At 36.9% G+C, this 22,562-nt stretch overlaps 1 protein-coding gene across 2 annotated transcripts in view; it reads left to right on the top strand.

Annotated features, from left to right (window-relative positions):
- The window catches only part of DGKH (diacylglycerol kinase eta), a 152,471-nt gene that overhangs the window by 65,959 nt on the left and 63,950 nt on the right, over nucleotides 1-22,562 (top strand). For both annotated transcript variants that reach the window (XM_054272131.1, XM_054272130.1), the window contains exons 3-4: nucleotides 14,410-14,520; nucleotides 16,744-16,824. In XM_054272131.1, the coding sequence (XP_054128106.1) occupies nucleotides 14,410-14,520; nucleotides 16,744-16,824 (192 nt within the window). The remainder of the gene's footprint in view (nucleotides 1-14,409; nucleotides 14,521-16,743; nucleotides 16,825-22,562) is intronic.

Raw genomic sequence — 22,562 nt, 5'->3', positions numbered from 1 at the left:
GAATCAATGTAGCTGAATAACAACAAAAGATATGGCATAATCAGTTTGTTATAATGCTTAGCTGAGCTGTATCTTCTATGTACTTAGAGCTATTTATACAGCAAGGAACTACTTTCACCTTTTTTTCTCCTCTATTACGTTGTGTACAGTACAAATCTAATAAATATTTATATACTTATGCCAAAAAAGGCAAGTGACTTTCGTAAGACCAACTTTTTTGAGTTATGATACTGGCTGATGTAACTAAGGGAAAAAAAGATTCACCATAATTTACACTCAAAAAAAAAGGAATTATCTTGTCCTTTAATAACACTAAAGCCTGAGCATCCTCTTTCACGCAGAGAAAATTAAAAAATGTAAGTATGAGCAGAAGCTATTAATCATATATAACTTAGCAACTTGCCTGAGCAAAAATTTTTACACTTCTGTAATTTAGCAATTGAAAATGTCAACTTTCAGTAAATGACTGCCAAAGCTCTTCTATGTATGTTCTCACTAAACATTAATTTGAGGCTGTTCTGATTTCTATAACAAAATCTGTGTAGAATGAAAGGATAACTTATCACACTTCCTTGAGTCTCAAAAAATTCAGATTTTGATACTACAGTTGTCCACGTGTATGTATGTTCTATAGTTAAAGCATTTATGCTATAAAGACTCACAAACCTGCTGCAGAAATGCACTTACTTCTCAGAGCCTGAGTGCTTGTCCTGCTGTGCTGCTGGGCTGCATTTGAGCATTGCATCACACTACTACCCCCGCGTGGTCATTTGCTATAGAACAATTTTTATGGAAAGAAAGAAAAGTTCTTGTCAATTACTTTAACTTAAAAGGTGGGAATAATTTTTAGAGGAACACTGTGTTTGTGTTTTATCTTACTATTTGTTTAAGAAATTAGATGGAGAGTGTTGGGAAACTGCAAAACTCAGCATGTGTTCTCCTTTTCACATAATAGTGTGACAAAATATTGCTTAGGAAGTTGCTAGAACTGCTTTTTACAACAGGTTTTATGGCTTCATTAGAGAAACAACACCTAGAAATTTCAGGCATAGATTCTAAAGCAATTTTAATAAGTTGTAAAATATAAATCAGAATGTATACAAATAACATATACATGAGATTTTCATTGGTATCAGCTATTCTGTATTATACTATTCCTATAATACTAGGCACAATATTTATTCTCAAAGTAGTTTTTATGTGCAGAAACAGTATATGCATTGGAAGTGTCCATGACATTTTGCTATGTAAGAGAGTGGAGTAAAAAACAAGAGTACTCAAGAAAGAAACTTCAAAAATATTCATTGTTAGTGCAATAATAGAAGGTACTTTCTAAGATTAATTGTAGTATTTGCCAACCATTGAGACCTGGACTGAACCTGATGCATTTTTCATGTAGAAATTAGCATTGTGTACTATATCAGGGCAGTTTGTGAAGAGGGATTTTTCTTCTGTCAGTTTCAAAAACCTGTCTCAATCTTCATTAAATACAAAAAGGTGGTTAGTGGTCATAATTTCTTATTTAAATCCTGATTTTTAGATAAGAATGCATGAATCATTCGTAAGAGGTATGAAAAAAATCTGTACTAATATTATCCAGCAATTGTTCTGAAATAAACAGTGCATTTTGCTTTTTCATTTTTTCCCCCAGGTTTTACTGTTCATGTATCCCATTTATACTCTAATTGGTCACAGTTCTCACATTCTTATTTTTCATACTAGAGGAATGTTAGTGGAAGTTTAAAATTGGTTGTATTTTTACTTTTTTGTGGAGTTTCTTCAGACAGCTGCTTAGAACCAGCTTCCAGCTATCCTTAGAACTGGAATGTTCTACTTTGATATAAATTGTATCTCCTCACTACTGGTAAGCAGTCTCTTGTTTAATACTGGTGAGGTTTGCTTTTCCAGAAAGATGTCCCTACTCTTGATAGTGCACATTCTGTCTGTGGTTCAGTATTGGTCCTGTTTGCTTATTGAAAATGTTTCTAGGTTGCTGAGTTAAACAGCTCAACTGGATTATATGGTATCAGGGACACCATGTGTCCAATAATAAATTCATGCAGAGACTCCAAAGTATAGTTTTACTCAATCATTGATTATTCATAATGAACACTGTTGTTCCCATGAATAGCTGTTGATTGTTCATAGCACATCTGAATGGCTGCTGTAAATTGGAGGATGTAGTCTCACACTGCAAGAGATCCTTGTTGATGTGTGTGTGACTTTTCCCATCATTATCAATGATGTTCAACTTAATAATCTTTTTATCACTTGCCCTTCTTTTGTGCCAGTTCTGCCTCAACAATTCTCTTTCTCATTTCACTCATATCACACCACCTTCCTGTCTCCTCTTAACTGTCTATATCTACTTTTGGCATACAAATGGTAGTATAACTTTCTTTGGGTCCTAGTTTAAAACTGACAGATTTCTGCCTCAGGGTGTTTTTCTAAATCTTTTTCATATCTGGATTATTTAAAGCTGCTCTTTGGGATGGTAATTCCTTGTTTCGTGCCCTGGACCAGAGTCAGCCCATTTTTGGGCTAAATATAAATGTCATCAAAAGGATGCTCTAAGTCACAGCAGGAGCATCTTGCCTTCATCTTTGGTGTTTAAGGCAGCAGAAAGTAAAACTACTATGTTCTTTAAAAAAACCTACTAGCATGCAAAGAAAACAGTTCCCTGCCTTCAGTCACTGTGCTTTATCTATCAGAATATTAAATTTTAGTTATGTTTTTCATTAACCTGTTAAAGTTGAGTCTTTAATAGAGAATTATAAGTAATAACCATTTAAAAATTATCTATATTGGAACTGTAAAAATTGCAACAATAACCAGCCTAGAAAGTTACAAAGTGTACAGATGGCTTAATTGTTTGAGAAGCATCTCTGGTGAGATGAATAAAAAAAGGGGGAAAGGAAAAAAAAAGGAGTATTAATCACATTTATTCCCAGACTTCTTGCTGGTATAAGATCATATCAGAAATCTGGTTGGAAGAATTGAGTAATAAGTTCTGGTGATTACTCAGATGACTCAAATTGATTCTTGATATGGGTGCTTTGACTTTGTTGTCATGTCTCTTTCATCCAGGTCTCTGTGATCAGCACCTCTGTCTACTGTCTGAAACCAATTAATAAACTCACAGTACCTCTGTCAAAGGGCATTTTCAACTAGCCTGTTTTTCTTAAAATATTCCACTTCAAGGGGTTTTCTTACAAGAAAAGTGCTATAAAAAGTAGCTTGAATTACTTTTCTTGGAATTAAGATAGTATAAGACCACAATTACCTAGCCTCGTCTTTGGAACCTGTCTAATTTACAGGAGAGTGAGGATCATCCTGCAGTTTTAAAATTTTTATCATACAGCTTCGATCTGATTAATGTATTTTTGATTTTTTTTTAGCTGGTTTTCTTTGGCTTTCTCTGCTTGTGGAGAAAGTTCTAATGTATCTCAACCTCCAGTGCAAAGATAATGGGATGCTTTGGCTCAGAAGTTTTGGTGGGTTTAGTGCTCAGGAGACCTGGCCTGCCTTTCTGCTCCAAATTACTGGTCCCAAGGCATGCATGCTGTGCATCAGTCATTGCAGCATCTAAGGGTATTGTCACAGCTCAGACTTAACTATTGGCTGCTTGACCTGAAACACTTCACAGTGGCTGCACCCTCCCTTCCATGACTGTAACAGCATAGGAGAAAGAAAAATTTTCTAGGGTGTATCTTGCAAAGTCCTTCAGCTCTTGTTGAAGGGAAATGATAGCAATCCCAGATGTCCCTTAAGACTTAATGCTTAGAAATGGGATGAATCAGAACTTTTTTGTACCTGTATTAAACACAAGTAAGCAATTATGAGGATGAAAGTATTTTAAGGAGAATAGAGTAGATACCAAAGAAACATGATCAGAAAATCTTAGAGGAAATCTGATTAACTGTACATATTTAAAAGAAATATTTTCCATGTCTTTCACATTTATAATAAATAGGACACTTGATCTGCATTCCAGAGCAGAGTAGAGCTTCTCACTCATAAATACTGTTGAAGATGGTATGAGAAACTTCATTGAGAAGTTTCAGAGCATAATCATGTTTACCTCTAGAGCTGTATATTAAGCTTAATCTTAGTACATAACAGGATAGAAGACTTCCATAACATACACCCACTGTGGAAAACAATTTTCCATCTTTGTTCTGTTTAAAAATACTTGTAGATATAAATTTGATTTGGGCATTGATGAGTTGATTGTGAATTACTTTGGTCAAAAAGTAATAACCTTATTACTCATTTAAAAGCTGTGTGTTCGTATTATTTTCTCCTGCTGAAAAGTTAGTGTGATTAAACAAAAGAAAGTTGGAGTGTACCAAGTAAAGAACCGTAACCGTTGTCCCACGAGTGCTTTGTCATTAAAAAGTACTGTGAGTTAGTAACAACCTTTGAATTAATTTGGTGATGTTTTACATCTGCATCATTGTCCTACCAAAGCACTTTATTAGTTTAAAGGGCAACAAAAAAAGTTTACACAAGGGAATCGGTTTTAGTGGTAAAGAATTGCTGTAACTGAGGGCTTTATAATCATCTTAGGAAAAGGTCTTCTGGGAATAGTTCAAGGATAGATGACAAAGACAGATGAAGACTTCATTCAGATAGAAAGAAAAGGAGGGCGATGTGTTTTTGTAATGACAAATCATGTGAAAACTCAGATTTTAGAGCCCCCATTATTCTGTCTAGGGATTCTATGATTGGAGACTGAACATGTGAAGATTATTTTTACAGAAACAGTGAATGCAGGCTTATGAGATGCTGTGTCCAGCTGTGTCACTTCTGTGCTCTCTAATTCCTGTTGCATGGAATCATGGAATGGTGGGGTGTGTTCAAAGGGACCTTAAAGATCTCCTGGTTCCAACCCCCATGCCATGGGCAGGGACACCTTTCACTAGACCAGGTTGCTCAAAGCCCCATCCAACCTAAACTTGAACACTGCTAGGAATTGGAATTTACAACTTCTTTGGGCAACCTGTTCCAGTGTCTCAGGACCCTCACAGTAAAGAATTTCTTCCTTGTATCTAATCTAAATCTACCCTGTTTCAGTTTCATTCCCCCTTGTCTGCCGTGTCCTGACACTACATGCCCTTGTAAAAGATCCCTCTTTCATAAGCTCTCTTTAATGACTGAAACTCATCAACACAGGTAATAAGCTGTTTCCTAAATTTATAATGGTTCGGTAGGTACGCATGTAATATTTATATGTAGCTGCATAAACAAGTGAACGTACCAGCATGATGTCTCTGGTTACAGAAGGCTGTTAGTGGCCTGGAAGTAAACTTCAGATCTGTTTGGCACTTACTCAGTACTACATCATGAACTTTAATTTTCTCCAGAATATACCAAGCTATAAAATACTCACCTACTAAATTTAATAACTCCGAAATCATTAAAATACAGCAACTGGGACTGGAATTTCTGATGCCAATTTGGCCCCCAGACATTGTCTAGAACTCATAGATTTTCATAGAAGAAAATCTGCATTGGGAAAAAATTGTGCAAGGTGTAGGTTCCTCAGTAATATTTGTAGGAAATTCTAGGAAAAGAAATCTTAGAAAAAAGGTGCAGTTTTGCTCCAAGGGCTTTCACATTTAGAACTGACAGAAATTAAAGACAGAGAGAATGAGTTTGTCATAGTCCCAGTCCTAAGAGCAGTGCACTGCATGGGTGAACCGGACACTTATGAAAAAACTTACATTAAAAGGAAGCGTACAAAAACTGGAAGCCATGACAAGTGATCCAGAAGGAATTTAGAGAAGCAGTCATGCGTGGGTGGGATTAGGAATGCCAAAGCCCATCTGCACTGGAGTCTAGCAAGGGATATGAAGGCCAACAAGCAGGTCTTCTACAGGTACATCAGTAGAAGGAGGAAGAGTGGGACAAACTCATGGCTGCTGCTAAATGAGGCATGGGACCAGGTAACAAAGACATGAAAGAAGCCAAGTTACTCAATGCCTACTTTACCTTGGTCTTTACTGTTCACAGCAGCCCTCTGAAATCCCAGGTGCCCGTGAACAATTGGAAAGTGGTGGAAGGGGAAGGGACATCAAGTTTGGGAACGCCTAAACTGCATGAACACAAGTCCAGTGGTCTTTCTGGGATACACATCTCAGTGCTGAGGGAGCTGCTTGATGACATTGCAAGGTCATTCCCCATTACCTTTCCAAGGTCATAGCCACTAAGGGAAGTTCCTGAGCACTGGAAAAAAGCAAATGTCACTCATATTCAAGAAAAGGAAGAAGGAGATTCTGGGGAAGTACAGACCAGCTGCCCCATGTCTATTCCTTGGAAGGTGCTGGAGCAAATGTATGGTGATTAGTGGCACAAAGTCCGTTTAGAGATCAGTCACTACTGGTTTACCCCTTAGCCTGTTACTGGGGTCAGTGCTGTGCAACTTCTCCATTAAGGCCTGGATGATAATGCAGGGTGTATCTGCAGAGTATATGGACAATACAAAATGAGGAGAAATGTCTGATGTGCCAGATGGCTGTGCTCCCATTCAGAGAGGGACAGGCTGCAGGAATGGGCCAACAGAAACCCCACAAAGTTCAACAGAGGCAATGTCTTACATTTGAGGAGGATGAATTGTATCCCACTGTAGCAGTGGACAGGCTAGGGGCTGACTGATTGGAAAGAAGAGTGGCAGAGGAGGGTCATGGGACAATGAAGACCAGCAGGATGCTGGGCTATGTTTGGGAGAATTGCCAGCAGGTCAAGGAAGATGATCTTCTACTTGTCCCTGGTGAGAACACATCCAGAGTGCTGTGCCCAGTTCTGGGCTACTCAGTGCAGGTCAGACATGGCCATGCTGGAGAGAGTCCAGTGGCAGGCCGCAACAATGGTTAAGAGGCTGGAGCATCTTTGATATGACAAGATATCTGTGACCACTTACTCTAAAGAAGAGAAGGATGAAAGGGATCATATGAATAAATACAAACATCTGAGGAGTGTAAGGAAAACAGTCAGGCTCCGTGGTACCCAGTGGCAGGATACGAGGCAATGCGCACAGATTGAAATACAGAAACAACAACATTTAAACAGAAGAAAAAAATTATTTTTGACATTTATTTTTACCCTCCCTCTTTTGAGGGACACTTAATTGAACACTAAGAGAGGTTAAGCATTTGCTTGGGAAAGTTGTGGAATCTCTGTCCTTGCAGAGACTCAGATATATGTATGGAGATACATACATATCCTTGGGTGAACTGCTCCAGGTGAGTGCTTTGTGTGGTGGGCTGGACTATATAGATCTCCAAAGATCCTCTCCAACCTCAACTGTTCTGTGTTTTTGCAACAGCCATGCTCCTTAATTGTAAATATATTGAACCTGAACCTAACTACCTACTAATTAAAGAACAAGTAATTAGAAAGTTCTGTGCTACATCATGCCTCGAAATGCAGCTCTGTTTACAAGTCTGTGTTTTTCAAAATTCTTTCCTATAATTCTCATCTGTAAGAATAGGAATTGTTAATGACTTTGTAGTTTCACTTTTATTACTTCTGTAGTCCCAATCTTTAAAAAAGCCATTTATGAAGATTTTTGATTAGAATGAAATGCCACCTCTGCAGTTGAGAGAGAGTCTAGATTATTCTGTCAAGGAAGAAAATATCTTCAGCTGAATGCTTTGACTCTTTTAGTTTTATTTTTTATATTTTTTATTCGTGAAATATGTACCATCTAAATTCTTCTGTCTCAAAACTAGTTAGACTTAGTTGGTTTAAATCTCTCTGCTCAGAGCATGTGCAATTTAAAAGGAACAACTACTGAAGCTCCAAATGGTAGCTGTGAAATACTGCTCAAAGTTAACTGAGTTGTGTTCCAACACCAAAACTCTTAAATCTTTGGCACCAAATTGCAGTCCTATGAAGTGTTTTATCCTTTTTCAGTGGATTGCAGCTGTTTCATGCCCTGATTAATGAGAACAGAGAGTGAGAGCAACATGCTGTACATGAGTTGAAATTAGGAGTTTAAATACTTGAGCTGCAGATAAAGTTTCTTCTCCATTCTCAATCTAGTGTCAACTTTATATCTAAAATAGGGTATTTGTTTCTTTTTTATTTTTTTTTAAATTCCAAATGTAATGTTTTATCCTAATATGGCAATATCTTACTCATATTTGTTACGTGCTACAACCTCTATTTTTAAATTAGTCTGCTAATTGCATTTCACATTGCTACTAAGATATTTTTATTATGGCAATTTCTCTGTAATGGCATATTTACTTCATGTCTTACTGCATTACCATGTGTTCCAATTAGAGGAAGTTGAAAGCTATTTAAAATTATTATTTATTTTAACAACTGTAGTGCAAAAATCTATTTCCTTAGCATAGGCTGGAAGGGATCATGAAGGGAAAAGAAGTTTGAGGAAGAAGGACACTGAACAGCTGTATAATGGCATCTATTTGTATTGGAGTTTTATATAGGCTAGAGTCCATCCACATAAATGACCCCAAAATATGGAGTATAAGAATAACTTTGAAGAAACAGTGTTTATTGTTACACAGAAATGGTGGTGCTTAATCACAAGTTAGTGGTTTTGGTGGGGTGTGTGGCTGGCTTTCATTCTGAGATTTTGGAAAGCTGTTTTCTCACAGCTAGCTGGTCTGGTTTTTTCCTTTATAGGACAGGGATAACTGTCATCAACAGTTATCCCTGTGCAACTTGCTGCATTTTGTGATTTCTGTCACTGATGTAACCTGGAGGATGTGTTAGCAGCAACAGCCTGGGGCATCTCAGTAGAGGCAGGTGTTGTGCTTTAGGTGCCCCATGATACAGCTCCATGTGCTCCACTGAGCTACCAGTTCTTGGTGGTACTTGTTTTATTAAGATTTTCTTGATATTAAAACAATGTTAGTTCATAAACATACTGATTTTCAAATTTATTTTGATGCCTTTTAGCTGTATAAATTCATAGATTCATTGTTTGGTTTTAATTTTCACATGTTAGGCTCTTTTCACTGTGAACAGGAATCTTCAATAAAAATGTAACCTTGCAGTAAGCTGCTGCTGAAGTTTTTATTCTTGGTAGATAAAATCTATTTTTATTTTGACATAACTAATGAAAAACCTGCCAGCCTAAGTGACAGTAATGGAAGCTGCTGTACAGAGATTGTCAGGAAAATCACAGGCTTGGAGTTCCCGAGTCATAATTTTAATATAAATCAAGTGTTTGATTGTCACATTTTTAATAATAAAAATAATTTTCAATCCACTGAACACATTGAATATTTTAAGGGGTTCTGAGTTACTATGAGCTGTGAGAATTTTACCTTGTAAAGTAATGAAGGCACTGGCTGCCTAAAGCCTTACCTGTGCAGATGGTAAAAATGTTTCAATACTGAAAAGAAGGGGGTTGGTTTTATCCTGGTACTCAACTTGGCAAAGTCACAGGAATAGGAAGTATTACAGCAGAGAGTTAATATCAAAGAGTATCATCTTATTATCTCTTTCTCTTTTTTTTTTTTTTTCTTTAATTGCCTGTCTGTCAAGAATCCAAGTACTCATTGTTATGGTGAATGAAGGCCTAGGCCCAGCTGCAAATACAAACATCAGACTTGAAAGCAAAAGAGATGCTGTCTACATAGCGGTAGAAACTCAACCTGTGACATTTTTTGCTTGGCTGCACAATGATCCACTTTCAACAGTGGAGTAGAAAAGGCTGTTCAGGAGCAGCATGTGAGTGTGGTGGCTGTGCATTCCCTGGTACTTCCTCATGGCAAATTAAAGGGACCACTTACAGCTACACTGTCCTAGAATTTGTCTATTCTCTTCTTTTTTGTGCTTCTGATGCTGTCTGCCTGTACAATCTCTTGTGAGAGCAAACTTCATAAAATCACTACCTGCTATGTAAAGATGTGCTACTTCTTAATCTTTGCTAAGCTGATCTCAATGTAGTTTTGTCACATTCCTCCTTGTCATAATGTTGTGGGCTTTGGTGAGCTATAGTTCTGCAGTCACCTTACTTTTCCTTAATGCTTTTTAAAACATTCTTTGTATCACCCCCTTGGTCTACTGCTCTTCAGTCTCTTGTTTTGAGGCAGCTACTGTTCTGTGAATCATTTGTGTTGTCCTTCTCTGTACCTTCTCTTAACCCCATTTCAGGAGTTAGAGAGAGCAGAACTGTCTGACACAACAGTGTTATAGAGCAGCAAAATTATATTCTGTCTTGGGTTTGTTGCTTTTCTTAGTGATAGGCAAAATTGCATGGCATTTCTGGCTGTGGTTTAGCTTAGAGAACTGTGAACTGTGACTCACAGATCTCTTCTTTACTCAAAGTTGATGTGAGAATTTAATGAGGTTTAGCTTTTTCCTTGAAAGAGCTTTCAGTTCACATCCTGCCCCTTTTCCCAATTTAGCTCTAATAATATTTCTTCCATATTCTTTGGTGGGAAGCCTTGTCGAAGGCTTTCTAAAAATCCAGGTCTACATGGTCCTAATTTACCTACTTGCTTTCCTCTACACCTCCTAAACACATGGTAGGTAGCAGGGCAGTATTTTCCTTCACACTGTCCTACCAGGAGTGAATGTTAGTATCAGTGGCCCTTTTGGGACCTTGGAGGCTCCCAGGTCAATGCCACCTGGCCCACATGACTTAGTGATTTTTCTGGTCTTGTACTTCCCTACATGCCCTCCACGTCGATGCAGCTGTTCTAATATTTGGAGAACATGGTGTGTGACATACCACCTCATCATCTTCATTGGTAAAGACAGATGCTGAGGATTTGGTGAGCTTTTTTCCTGTGGCCTTCTTATCCTTGGGTATCCTTTTCACACTTCTGTTGGAAAATGATCCTGCCGACCTGCTAGTTGTGTTTCATCTTTCAAAGTTTTATGAACATTTTAGTCTCAGCATGAGCATCTGTTGCAAGGTTATCTTAAAATTCTTCTTCACACTCCTAATTTCCTGTTTGCATCTGACTGCCCTGTTCTGTGGCCTTTCATGTTCTCATTTTCATCCTCCTCACTTTCAGAAATTTCCTCATGTTCTCTTATTCACTCCTGACACATTTTGAACAGCATGTCCACTTATTTACCTGAAAAGAAGTAGAGGGTAGACTTTAATAATTTAGTATTTTTGTTTGTAGTTGCCAATAATGGGTCCACAATTAGTTTATTATTTTCTAAATTCAGAATATTTTCCCCATTCTTTCTGTCTTTCTGGCAGCAATGGAAGTAAAAAATTTACCTTTGCAGAAATGTGGGGCGTTACAAACATGAGTGAGTGAGGAGTAAGGCAATGTGGTTGGTTTTCTTTTAAATAAAAACAGTTGGTTTGACTTTTCAGGTGTTATGTACTGGACATTTAAAAATCTGCTGATACAAAAAGGATGTTCTTCATTTTTAGTGACCTGAATACCCACAAATACAATTTGGTTTTTGTCATTTTTTTGGAGATTTTGGAGATGCAGAGTTACATTTGACATTCTTGGATAATTGGACATATGTGTTCCTTAATTTTATGAAAAACGACTCTGATTTTTATAATTAGATTCCTTCTGGAAGATATACCACCGTGGAACACTGTGATGTAGTAATTGTAATATTGTCAATAATTTTCTTTACTAGTGGCTAAAATAGTAAAGATTGTTAGGTATTCTATTCTGTTCTAATTATAGTTCTATACTTCTAGAGGGACATTGTATTACTAGATGACACGAGATGCAGGATGGGGAAGTTCTGAGGTTTTGGCAAGCTGATGGGATCTAGTTCTGTAAAAGGGAGAAGTAGTGTGGGATTGTGGGACCTGTACTTCTTGTTTCTCCTAAATTACAGTAGGAAAGAAGTTAATGTAATTGGAGTGATTATTGCTTGTGCTTCAGATTTAATGTCCAGCTGGGATTAATTATAAAATGGCTTCTCAGAACAGTGAGATCTTGGAGCACTGTCTTAATTGCCATGGGGAGAAGAAAAAGAACTACTTTCTTAAGGTATAGTTATAGCCTGATCATTGCTTTTGAAAAACTTAACGTGACCTGTGCATAGGAAATAATGAGGACCCAAATTCAACAACTTGGGAGGTCCCTTCCGATCTGAAATTACTGGAAATGCCCTTACTTGGTATAGGCTCAGGAAAGCATTATTAGCGGATTACTTAATGACTCATTGGCAGATGGAATTTTAAACATTTTAGAGTCTAAATAAAGTTAATTAAGGGTATTGGGCTAAAGCTTTGTGCTCAGTTTTGATGCCTGCAGCCATGAATTTTTCTATTTAAGATGGTCAGACCTCAGCTCAATATAGTTTTTGTGGTAAAATGTAAATTTCATGTGTGTACATCATTAAGTACTTCTACTTCTTGAGTAAATGTTTACCAGATTTTTAAAAAAATTTTATGCAAAAATAAATTATGTAGACCTTGCAAGGTTATTTACTGCCAGCTTTTGGAAGCTAATTTCAAATGGCTGCCTTGCCAAATAAATTTAATTTTGAAGGTTTGCTATTGTTATTATTAATTATTAGGGATATTGGTGTTTAAGGAGTAAGTAGAAATAGGAGACAATGGTTTAGTAGGGATAAAAATGACAAGATAGAGTTAACTAATTCTTTAGTGAGTAATACATCAATGTTATGTTTTTTTAGCACAGTTTAAAAGTCCCAAAAGTATTAAGCAAAATGTATGTTCTGTGTCTCCTAGCAAAACTAGCGCACTTTAGGAAGTGTGGATTTCCTTCCATTTTGGAAATTTTCCCAATTAGTCAGTGTCTGTCATTAATGTGGAGTACCTTGGAACTTCTCTAATCTTAACATCCTCTGACCTTTGAGAAACACATAAGTCATCTGCTCCCGTCCTTGTGATGAGCTTCCAAAATCTCAGAGCGTGATATGAAGCACAGGTGCTGCATGGCTACAACAGACAGCTTTGAAGAAGTGCTTGTATTTGCTAACTGATTAAATCTATTTATATCATGGAAAGCTAGCTTATCTTGGGGTCTGATCAGAAAATTGCAAAGTGTCTTAAAATAGTGTGTGGTGAGCAGACCCTTTCCACTGGGAATTGCTATCCCTTTGCTAGAACTGGAGGGCTCAGACTGAATCCATTCGTCCAGGCTGCTGGCATGTGAAGCAAAGTTTGACAAATCTAAACTTTCAGCTACAATGTTTGATTGGAGAAGGTTGCTTTTCTGAGAGCATTAATTCAATTGCTTTGTGGTCGTTGGACCGCATTTTTGGTTTGTGACGTTAGGACTATCTAAATGAAGGGTGGGATCTCTGTACATAACAGCAATGGTTCTCATTTCGAGGAAATGGTAGGAACTGTAAAGTGCTTTCTGCTTTTTCTGTGTTTTTTTTTATTACTTGCATTAAAGTTCAAGAGAATTTCACATCTGATAATAGATGTTTATAAACTTCAGGTCAGGTCTTGGTTAATTTTCCAGAAGCTCTAGAATAACTTCAAATTATGTTTGTCCCACATTATCTAAAAATTGTATTATAAGATTCTTATCATGTTATTATGTTACAAATGGTAAATAATTTAGAAATAGTAATAATTTTGCAATACAATATCCAGACATACTCGCTTTTTCTCACACACCTCTTGTGTGCTTCACCACTGAAGAAAATTTGAGATTTGTGCAATTATTATTCGGTTCATGTCGTTTTGTCTGATTAAGTGGAGAATTTCTCTAATTGGATGAATCCCATACACACTGGTGCAAACAGCATACACCTTTGAAATATACTAGTTTGCCTCTTACTCATTTCAAAAAATGGGATTTATATAGACAGGATTCAGTATGCAGTGGAAAGGTTTGGATCAGTGAGTCATATTTTGCCTAAAAGGATTTGCATGGTAAAAATATCCTTATCTGTTACTGTTCTCACACTTTCTAGATAATAATTATCTCTAATGGTTAGCTGATTTCATGCTGAAGGCTTCAGTTCAGCAACACATTCAAAGTCTTGCGTGACTTGCATCAGACTGGATTATTCCCCCTTATTTTAAAGTAATTCTTGTGCTTGAATCAGATACATTTAAGTACCCTGTTGAATTAGTATCTGTGTGGAAATTGTTTTTCTCCTCAACATAATCAATTTTGGAACTTGAAATTGCCTTCTGTTGATGGTTTAAGTATTTTTTTCCCACGTTGTGCCACCATCAGTTGTTGTTCGGTTTAATATTTGTGGCTTTGCAGCTATCCAGACAATTGAATTATTTGCAGTTTACATGTAAAATTAGCATTTTGCCAACATTGTAATTCTTTAAAAAGTAGCAATGCAAAATCTGGTAGTCCAAAGAATTAGTCTCTATTTAATGTGAATAAATAACTTTTCAATTTACAGTTATATTGAGGTGTAACATAAATTTTTAAAAGTGTAACTTTAATTGACATGTGCAGCTGTTTCTACATGTTTCTATATTTTAATATTTTTCAGACAAGTATAAAAGAAGGATTACTACTGAAGCAAACCAGCTCTTTTCAGAGGTGGAAAAAGCGTTATTTCAAACTTCGAGGTCGTACCCTTTACTATGCTAAGGATTCAAAGGTAATTCTGTGCTATTAGTGTCTAATGCCTTTTACTTGTGACTTCAGTTTTGTTTAGTTTTATAAGTTTAATACATTTAATAAGTTTAATAATAATAATTTAATGATTTGTTCACAGTTGTATTATGTAAAAACTGCTGTATATAGGATGTAATGGGTTAAATTAGCTTAAAGAAAGATTGGTAATTTCTCTTGATTTTTTTCATATGGAGTTTATCACAGTTATTTTAACCTTTTTGTCTATTCAGATAAATAATAAAGTCATTTTAAGGGGCTGTGGGTTTTTTTTGTGGCTCTCAGACAGTCAAAAAAAGTAATAACTGGATAATGCTTAAAAGTTATCACTAAGGCTGCATTCAATTAAAACTTTTCTGCTCTGATGCCCATAGAAATAGTTATGTGAAATCAAGATAGGCTGATTTTCTGCCAAAACTGATATACAGGGGAAAAAGCTGTTTCCCATCTATTGGATTTTTTTGGTGGGAGAACTGGAGGTGGGCAGAGGGGAATACTTATCTTCTCTTTGAAAGGCATTTCCTTCCTCCCTCCCAAGGCTGGGGCCAAGAGCATTATGGCTAACTCAGATTGTGCTGTTTTATAGCTGTGGGTGTTACTCTCCTTTACCCTGTGGGGTTGCAGCATCTCATAGGAGCTGTAGGTGAGGTTCTTCAGGTCTCCATCATCTTCTATGGCCTTCTTTTCTCCACAAAACTCTTAGTAAAGGCGCAGAGATTTCTCCTTGTGGGACTGTAGGACTGCAGCTGCATGGTGCACTGTTGTGTGGCTATAATGAGTCAAGGAAAGCACCATTGCTTCAGGGAGCCCAGTGCTGCGGGACCTCTGTTGTCAAACTGCTCAGCAATTGGTGAGACCACGAGCAGTTTATATAAAACATAAGCATGGCAGATAAGAACTCTGAGAAGGGCAACCTCAAATCACAGTACAATGCTGAGATATTTTGAAAATGTGAGCCTGCCATGTTAGATGAGGAATATGGAATATTTTGGGTCTCTGTTGGTCTCACTCCAAGACGTCTGTGCCCTTCTACCTTGGGAACCATGGAACTGTTGTAGCGTGTCCAGAGGAGAGACCCAAAGATGAGCAGAGGGCTGGAGCACCTCTCTTATGAAGACCGGCTGACAGATCTGGGACCTTGTAGCAGCCTTCTAGTACCTAGGAGAGGTACAAGGGAGCTGGAGAGGAGCTTTTTACAAGGACATGTGGTCACAGGACAAGGGGGAATGACTTTAAACTGAAAGGGGATCCATAATATCCATATGTGGATATTGGGTAGGAAGATGCTTTTTACTGTTGGGATGGTGAGACATTGGCACAGGCTGCTCAGAGAAGCTGTGGATGCCCTGTCCCTGGAAGTGTTCAAGGCTAGGCTGAATGGGGCTTTGAGCAACCTGGACCATGGCAGGGGGGTTGATCTTTAAGGTCCCTTCCAACTAAGACCATTCTGCTATTCTGTGATTCTGTGATAAAGATGAGAAAAGAAGGTCTTACAAGTAGGCAGTTGTGCCAATACTCAAAGGCATGCTGAATCCAGACATGCTGAAATTCCCCCAATATTGATTCACCTCCCTGTGGCATGGAAGAGGAAAAACATGCTAGGGCTAAAAAAATAGGCCTTTTTGTTGGTCTGCTCTTCTGTGCTACAAAACCCATCATGAGCATAATAGAACCTAATTGATTCTTTGCTAGAGGATGGAGTGTTTAGGGTAGACATAAATTTCTCTTGTTTGAACATCAGACGAAGGAGTGGAGGGGATCAGTTCAGCACTTTGAGATGCATCTTCTCATATGGATACTATATCATAGCTTCCTACATGACTTTAGGGTTCCATCCTAAAACTAAATACATTTTACTGTGTGGGAATCTCTTTCCTCTGACACCATGTTTATGCTGCACAGTAGACACTCTAAAGCTTCATCTATGTAAGAAACCCCCCTTCTTTTAAAAGGGATTTTAAAGCAATATAATTATTGAGCCCTTTTTTTATGCTCTCATGTACCATTTAGAATAGCAAGTAGGACTGTGTTTAGGGCCAGTTATGAAATTTTGTCGCATCCTCAGTGTGTTTATTTTTTTCACTACTTTTATTTTCTATTTTTATTTTCTAATTTGAATAGATGCAATAAAATTAAAGCACATTTTGTAAGCATAGCTGAAAGTGTATTCAGACTTAATTTAATGCTTCTATGTTTTTTCCCTTCACAGTCTCTAATATTTGATGAAGTTGACCTGTCAGATGCCAGTGTAGCTGAATCAAGCACAAAAAATGTCAACAACAGCTTCACGGTATGGAACATTTTTAACACTGTTTTTGAAAGCTGTGGATAGACTGTTGCTAAGAAAATTGAGGATCCTCTCAATTGCTTATTTTCCTCTGTTTGGAAATAAAATTTCTTTTTTTGGAAATGGTTTAATGTATGAGAACAATATCATGTCAGCTATAGAGCATTTTATTTCAGTGAGCAGAAATGTGAGATGACAGTTTCAAAAGATGATGGTAGAAGGCCTTAAAAATACAAGATTCAGTACTTAGTGCTTATTATGGGTTTCTGCTATAATTTCTCTTAGAGGTGACATGCTGAATTAAATCAAATGTAATTGTGTTTTTGTTTTAATTTTCTTAACATTTTTGTTTTCTTCCTATATTGAAATGTATTTTATTTTTTTTATTGCCAATCGTAGCCTTATATGTTTCTGTCACATGGAAAAGCTGTCCCTACAGTCTCACCTTGATTCTGATACTGCTATAAGAACATATAGTATTGATAAATCCCTATTTCTGTAAGTTCACAGGTATATTATTTACACAAATGATTCTTCATTTATTGTTCAAATGTCTCTTAGAACTAAGTGCTAATGTCTGACACAATTCCTCTGCTGATTCTTAACCTCTGGAGAAAAAGATTTTGAACGTGAGCTACTTATGAGGAATACCATTGGTGAAGTTGTCCTTTTGAAGGATATTTTGAGATGTCCCACTGACTGTAATGGTTCATTTCCCTTAACTACGTGTCTCTATTAAAAAGTTAATTTTTAATTTTCCTGACATTTTTAATTCCCCAGGTGACCCATATTAGTTCATATTACCAGTCTTGATTTTTCTTCTCGAAAGCAAATGCAAGCCTCATGAGAGGTTCATAGTTTCTTCTTGCTGTGGGATCTCCCATGCAGCTGCTGAAGCAGTCAGAGCACGTCAAAGACATGCTCATGTTGGCCTTGACAGCCCAGTGTGTTGTGTCAGTCTAAGCTGCTTTACTGACTAAGAATACAATTAAAAAGACTACTTTGACAGAAGGTCTCAGGTGAGGTGGTGGCTGTGTAAGGTACTAGCCTGTCTTTTGGAAAGGTTCTTTCTGTTGCCTAAAAGTTCTACTTCTTCAGAAAACTGGGATGCTTGGGCTTTTTACTTGGTGTTCTGGTATCCTTTGTAATCCATTAGGCCTATTCAGCATCTCATTCTTCACCAAAAGCATGTTTTCTTCTCTTATCATGACTTTTGGGGAAGACAGTAGTGAAAAAAGAAATCTCTGGCTACAGCTTTAACAGCTTCAGAGACACTGTTTATTTTCATGTCCTGGGTACTTTAGGGCAAACTGTTTTCTCTAAGGAGTCCTCAAATTAATTTTGAAAAATTATTTGGATGAAAGGCTCTCCTGGACTGAGGAGTTGTCTGATTTGACTGTGAAATATGGTAATAGTTGTCATCTTGCTTAATCTTTTGGCTTCTTTCTTTGTGTTTGCCTAACCCAGTCTCCCAGCAACTCAGCTCTGTGAGTGAGACATCTCTGACCTCGCCTGCACTGGGCTGGACTCAGGGGCTGGGGGTGGAGTGGGTAGTTAGCTATCCAGCAATACTCCCTATAAATAAAAATAAACTTTTCTTTTTTGCCTTTTTATTTTCTTCCTTAAAATAAAAGGAATTTTAAAATTCCTTTTATTAAAGGAATTTAAAAAGGTAATTCTGCCTTTCTTAAAATTATGGGTCTTTTTATTTATGTTCTAAGGGATCAGTTAGCATTCTATATGTTAAAAAACCCCAAAAATTAAATCATTAACATTAGCATTCTCTAGTTAATGCACTCTTGTTTCTTTGTCCCAGTAGATAATATTTTTAACACAAACTGATATAGATGGAATATACAACAAGGGACAGATTTTCCAGGAAAACACACCTTTACAAATTTATATTAGAAAAAAGATTTTAATTTTTTATTTAAAAAACATTTTGTCATTTCACTTAGATTGCCCCCTCTCCCCTCAATTTCCCACCTCCAGCTTGTAGAAATTACTGTTTTGCCTTCTTTGGCCTTGTCTAGTTTGTCTGTTTGAAGGCAGAGGTGTGTGTCAAGTTTTTCCATGCTCTTATTTTGGATAAAACTGAAGTCCTAAAATTAGTCATAACACACAGATTTAAGGCTGAGTTTATTTGTAATGCACAAGCTTGCAGAATATTTTATGTAACTAAATACCAGTGTTTGTTCACCAGAATTACTTTTGCTATCTCTCTGCAAACAAGTTGAGGTTAAAGGGAAATTTGAGGTACATAATATCTGCTAATTAAAATACAGAACTGATAAACTTTAATCAGCGCATTTGTTTCATTATTTTCCTTACTGCTGATGATATTACCTTTCAGTGAATGATCAACTCATTTCTAGCAATAAGTTTCTAGTGTACAACCTTGCTTTTTAAGAGTTTATAGGTGTTTTGTAGTTCTGAGCATCCTTACCTAGAGGTTAATAGGTAACCTAGAAGGAAGGGTATCCCTTGACTTCAGAACTGCCACATAAGACACTCAAGGCTGGATTCTTCTTATGGCCTTGTTAGGTACCAGTGTCCCAGGTCTGTGGGAAGAGGGTGAAGAGGTTCCAGCATCCAGTGAAATTTGGATCACCCTCTCCATCAGCCTCATCAGGAACCCAGGAAGGATTTTGTTCAGCCCATGGCCAGTTCAGTGGCATGGGTGAGTGCTGAGTCCTCACAGTGATGTTGGGCACTCTGCAGAACATGTTTTTCCCCAGAACTCTGCTTCTGCCTCGGGGGGTGGTTTGTGTTGTCTCAGTGCAGCCAGAGGAGTGTAGTTGCTCAGCATGTTACCCCTCTGGGGAGGCTTCTGGGATGAATCAGTCTCCCACCCTTATTGCACAGAAGCAGATGGGGCAGTGACCAATTCTGCTGAGAGCTGTAATTCCTTCTGCATTTTGGTTTGCAGGGATGGAATTTGGCTTGTTGGCACCTTTAGTGCATTTAGAAAAACCCTCTTTATTGTTCTCAAAATGAGATTGGAGACCAAATGGGGCTGAAGTGTGTTCTCTGGTGTGTAAGTGTGGGCTTGTAGAGCAGTGGTGGTGTACTTTTGTTCTAACAGGTATAAGGGATGAGATTTTAAAATGCTAAAAGGATTCTTGAGCAGGCATATTCAGACAATGAAGTTCCTCAAGGCAACAAAGGTGACTATGGATTGTGATTTAAAAGAAAATTATCTTAACTGAAATTTGGGCTTAAGTTTCTACCTCTGCCTTGCTTTTGATGCTGAAGAACTGATGCACATTGCTGAGGAAAAAAATCTGTAGATGTTAAGCATGCTGCCCCTCAGTAGCTGAGCCACATGGTTGTATAAAATACTCTGGGTACTCTGAATCTGTGTTAGAGTCACATGTTAAATGCACAGGCTTCATGTGGCAGCATCTGTATTTTAATCCATCCAAACTTTTTTTTGAAACTCTTAATTCAGTTATGGGTTTTTTGATGGCAAATGTGATGGAAAATAATAATATGGTAAAATACTAGTTTTGAGGCACTACTTTGTATAGCTGGCTTAATCTAATTGCATCTAAGAGTGACAGAGGAAATAATTTCACTGTCATTCTGGAAGGTTCCCTCCAGGAATATGAGAGTTAACAAACAATGTGATACTCAGGATGGGGATTCAGCTTGTCCTAACTTCTAGGTAGGACTTCATGATGGGTTTATAGGCCCCTAAATTTAGGCATCTAAAATAAAATAAACAGGTCTTCAAAGCAATTTCTGTAATTGCTCAGTTCAGTTTAGACTCCAGTGATTTATTACCCGACTCTCCCTTAGCTACAATAGCAGCTTTGTCATCCAGGGCACCTAAAATGTAGGTGCTTGCTTTCAGCTTTCTGAATCAGGTGCTGAATCAAGTGCTTTTTGTTGAATATGCATCTTCTGAAAGTTGTCATCTTCAGCACGAGGAAGCTGCAGTAGGCAGATCTGCTGTCCTGGAAAGCCTACTGTAATTTTTAGTGATTAGAGACTGGCTGGAAAGGAGACTTTATGTTCCAGCTAATAATGCTGATTACTAGGATTCTGGATATGCTTGCAGAAATGTATAACATAGTATATTTTTGCTGATGTATTGGTTTTAGCAATGCTTTAGACCATATAGACCATAGAGTCCTGATTATTTATTCTGTGAAAAAAAATTCTTCTTTGGAGAACTTTTAAAGTGCTGGGCTTTAATAAATTTTCTCACCTGGTTTTATGATGCAAAGACAGTAGAAACTAATAAACTATTTCAGTTTTATATTTTAAATTTTATATTACCTCCATTTGATTTAATTATTTTCCAAGATAATTAATATTTGTCAATATTCTTCTATACTCTTACTTATACTTGCTGTTCTCCTGATTGTTACTCTGCAGCATCATCTTGTGAGTGTTGTTACATGCTTGACACTCAAGGAAGCCCAAGTCACAGACATCTGGGATTATTTTATAAATTAATTTGCATTCCTTATGGATCCCAAGTTTTGTCTGTTTTCTGCAGTGGCCTAGTGTGAATTTTTGTGTCCCCTATTTTGGTACTAACATCCTTCATCTGTTAATTTGGAGCTGTCTGTAACTCATAAATATTTAATCTGTGCTTCTGTGGTGTGTATTTCTTTGTTTTTACTAACGCTGAAATTTTTCAAGTCACTGTACTCTCTACTTAATACATTGCTTGGCTCACTTTGAAGTGCCTTGGAGATCAAGAGGGGGAACTAAGTAATCAAAATTTTGTGCTGTCTGCAAATATTCCTGTATTGCTACTTTACACTTCTCTTCCAGTTTAAGAATCATGCCACAAAATTCTGTTGGAGAATAACAAGCTGCTTATTATCTATTAATCTTTTTTCATATTAAAAATTCTTTTTATTCCTTCTTACTTTTTTTTATCCCCTAGCCTTTCATCTCATTGCATGATGGTCTTTTTAGTTTTATAATTGGTCTTTTCAGTTCAATGATTGATTAAACATGATTATGGATCAGCCTGATTTAACTTTTCTGAACAGTACTTAATGTTTTTCAATTTAATTGCTTTAATTAATTAATTTCTTTATGAGTTAATTTTTAAAATGATTTTTTTCTTATTATATTTAAAAAGACCCAAACAAAACATGAATGGCATTTCATTAAACTTAGTCCCTGAATGTAACTTTGTTACAAAAAAATTTTTTTTTCTCCAATTTCTACTTTTTTTTGTCAGATATATGAGTTCACTTAGACTGAAAAGTAGGGAATGCAGCTTAATATGTTCTAAACAACAACAAAAAATCTTTTTGCAGCCGCCTATGGTTTTCTTGGTATTTTGTAAATTTGGATAGATTTCGAAAAAATGAAATATTTATATATGCTGATTATCCTTGGATATATTATTTTTAGAAGATTAGGGTTTTTCTATAGGTTAGTGAAACCAAATATTCTTTTGGAGCAACTGCACTTCAAGTGTGGTTAAAATTTATATTGTCTTCTTCTAGTTTCTATTGTTTTCTTACAGACCTCTGATTACCTTATTTCCTATCCATATTTCTGAATGTAGCATATCCTTTGTCTTGGTTGGGGATGTAAAGTTTATTGGCATATGACTTATGTGGAACCTGCTTAAAGGATAAAGTAATTATTTTCATCTTTGTGCAGCTGCTGTTTTCAATGGGAGGTGACCCAGTTGTACTGGGATCCCAATTCTTGGGATTCGTCAAGATTTCAAGTTGAATATTGCAACCAGTCCTGAAAGGCAGATT

Source organism: Melozone crissalis, unplaced genomic scaffold, assembly GCF_028551555.1.
Source record: "Melozone crissalis strain CALT ecotype California unplaced genomic scaffold, PUWL_Pcris_2 ptg000013l_1, whole genome shotgun sequence".
Lineage (NCBI taxonomy): Eukaryota > Metazoa > Chordata > Aves > Passeriformes > Passerellidae > Melozone > Melozone crissalis.
The sequence above is the reverse complement of the archived record's forward strand: the minus strand, read 5'-3'. Positions and strand labels throughout refer to the sequence as shown.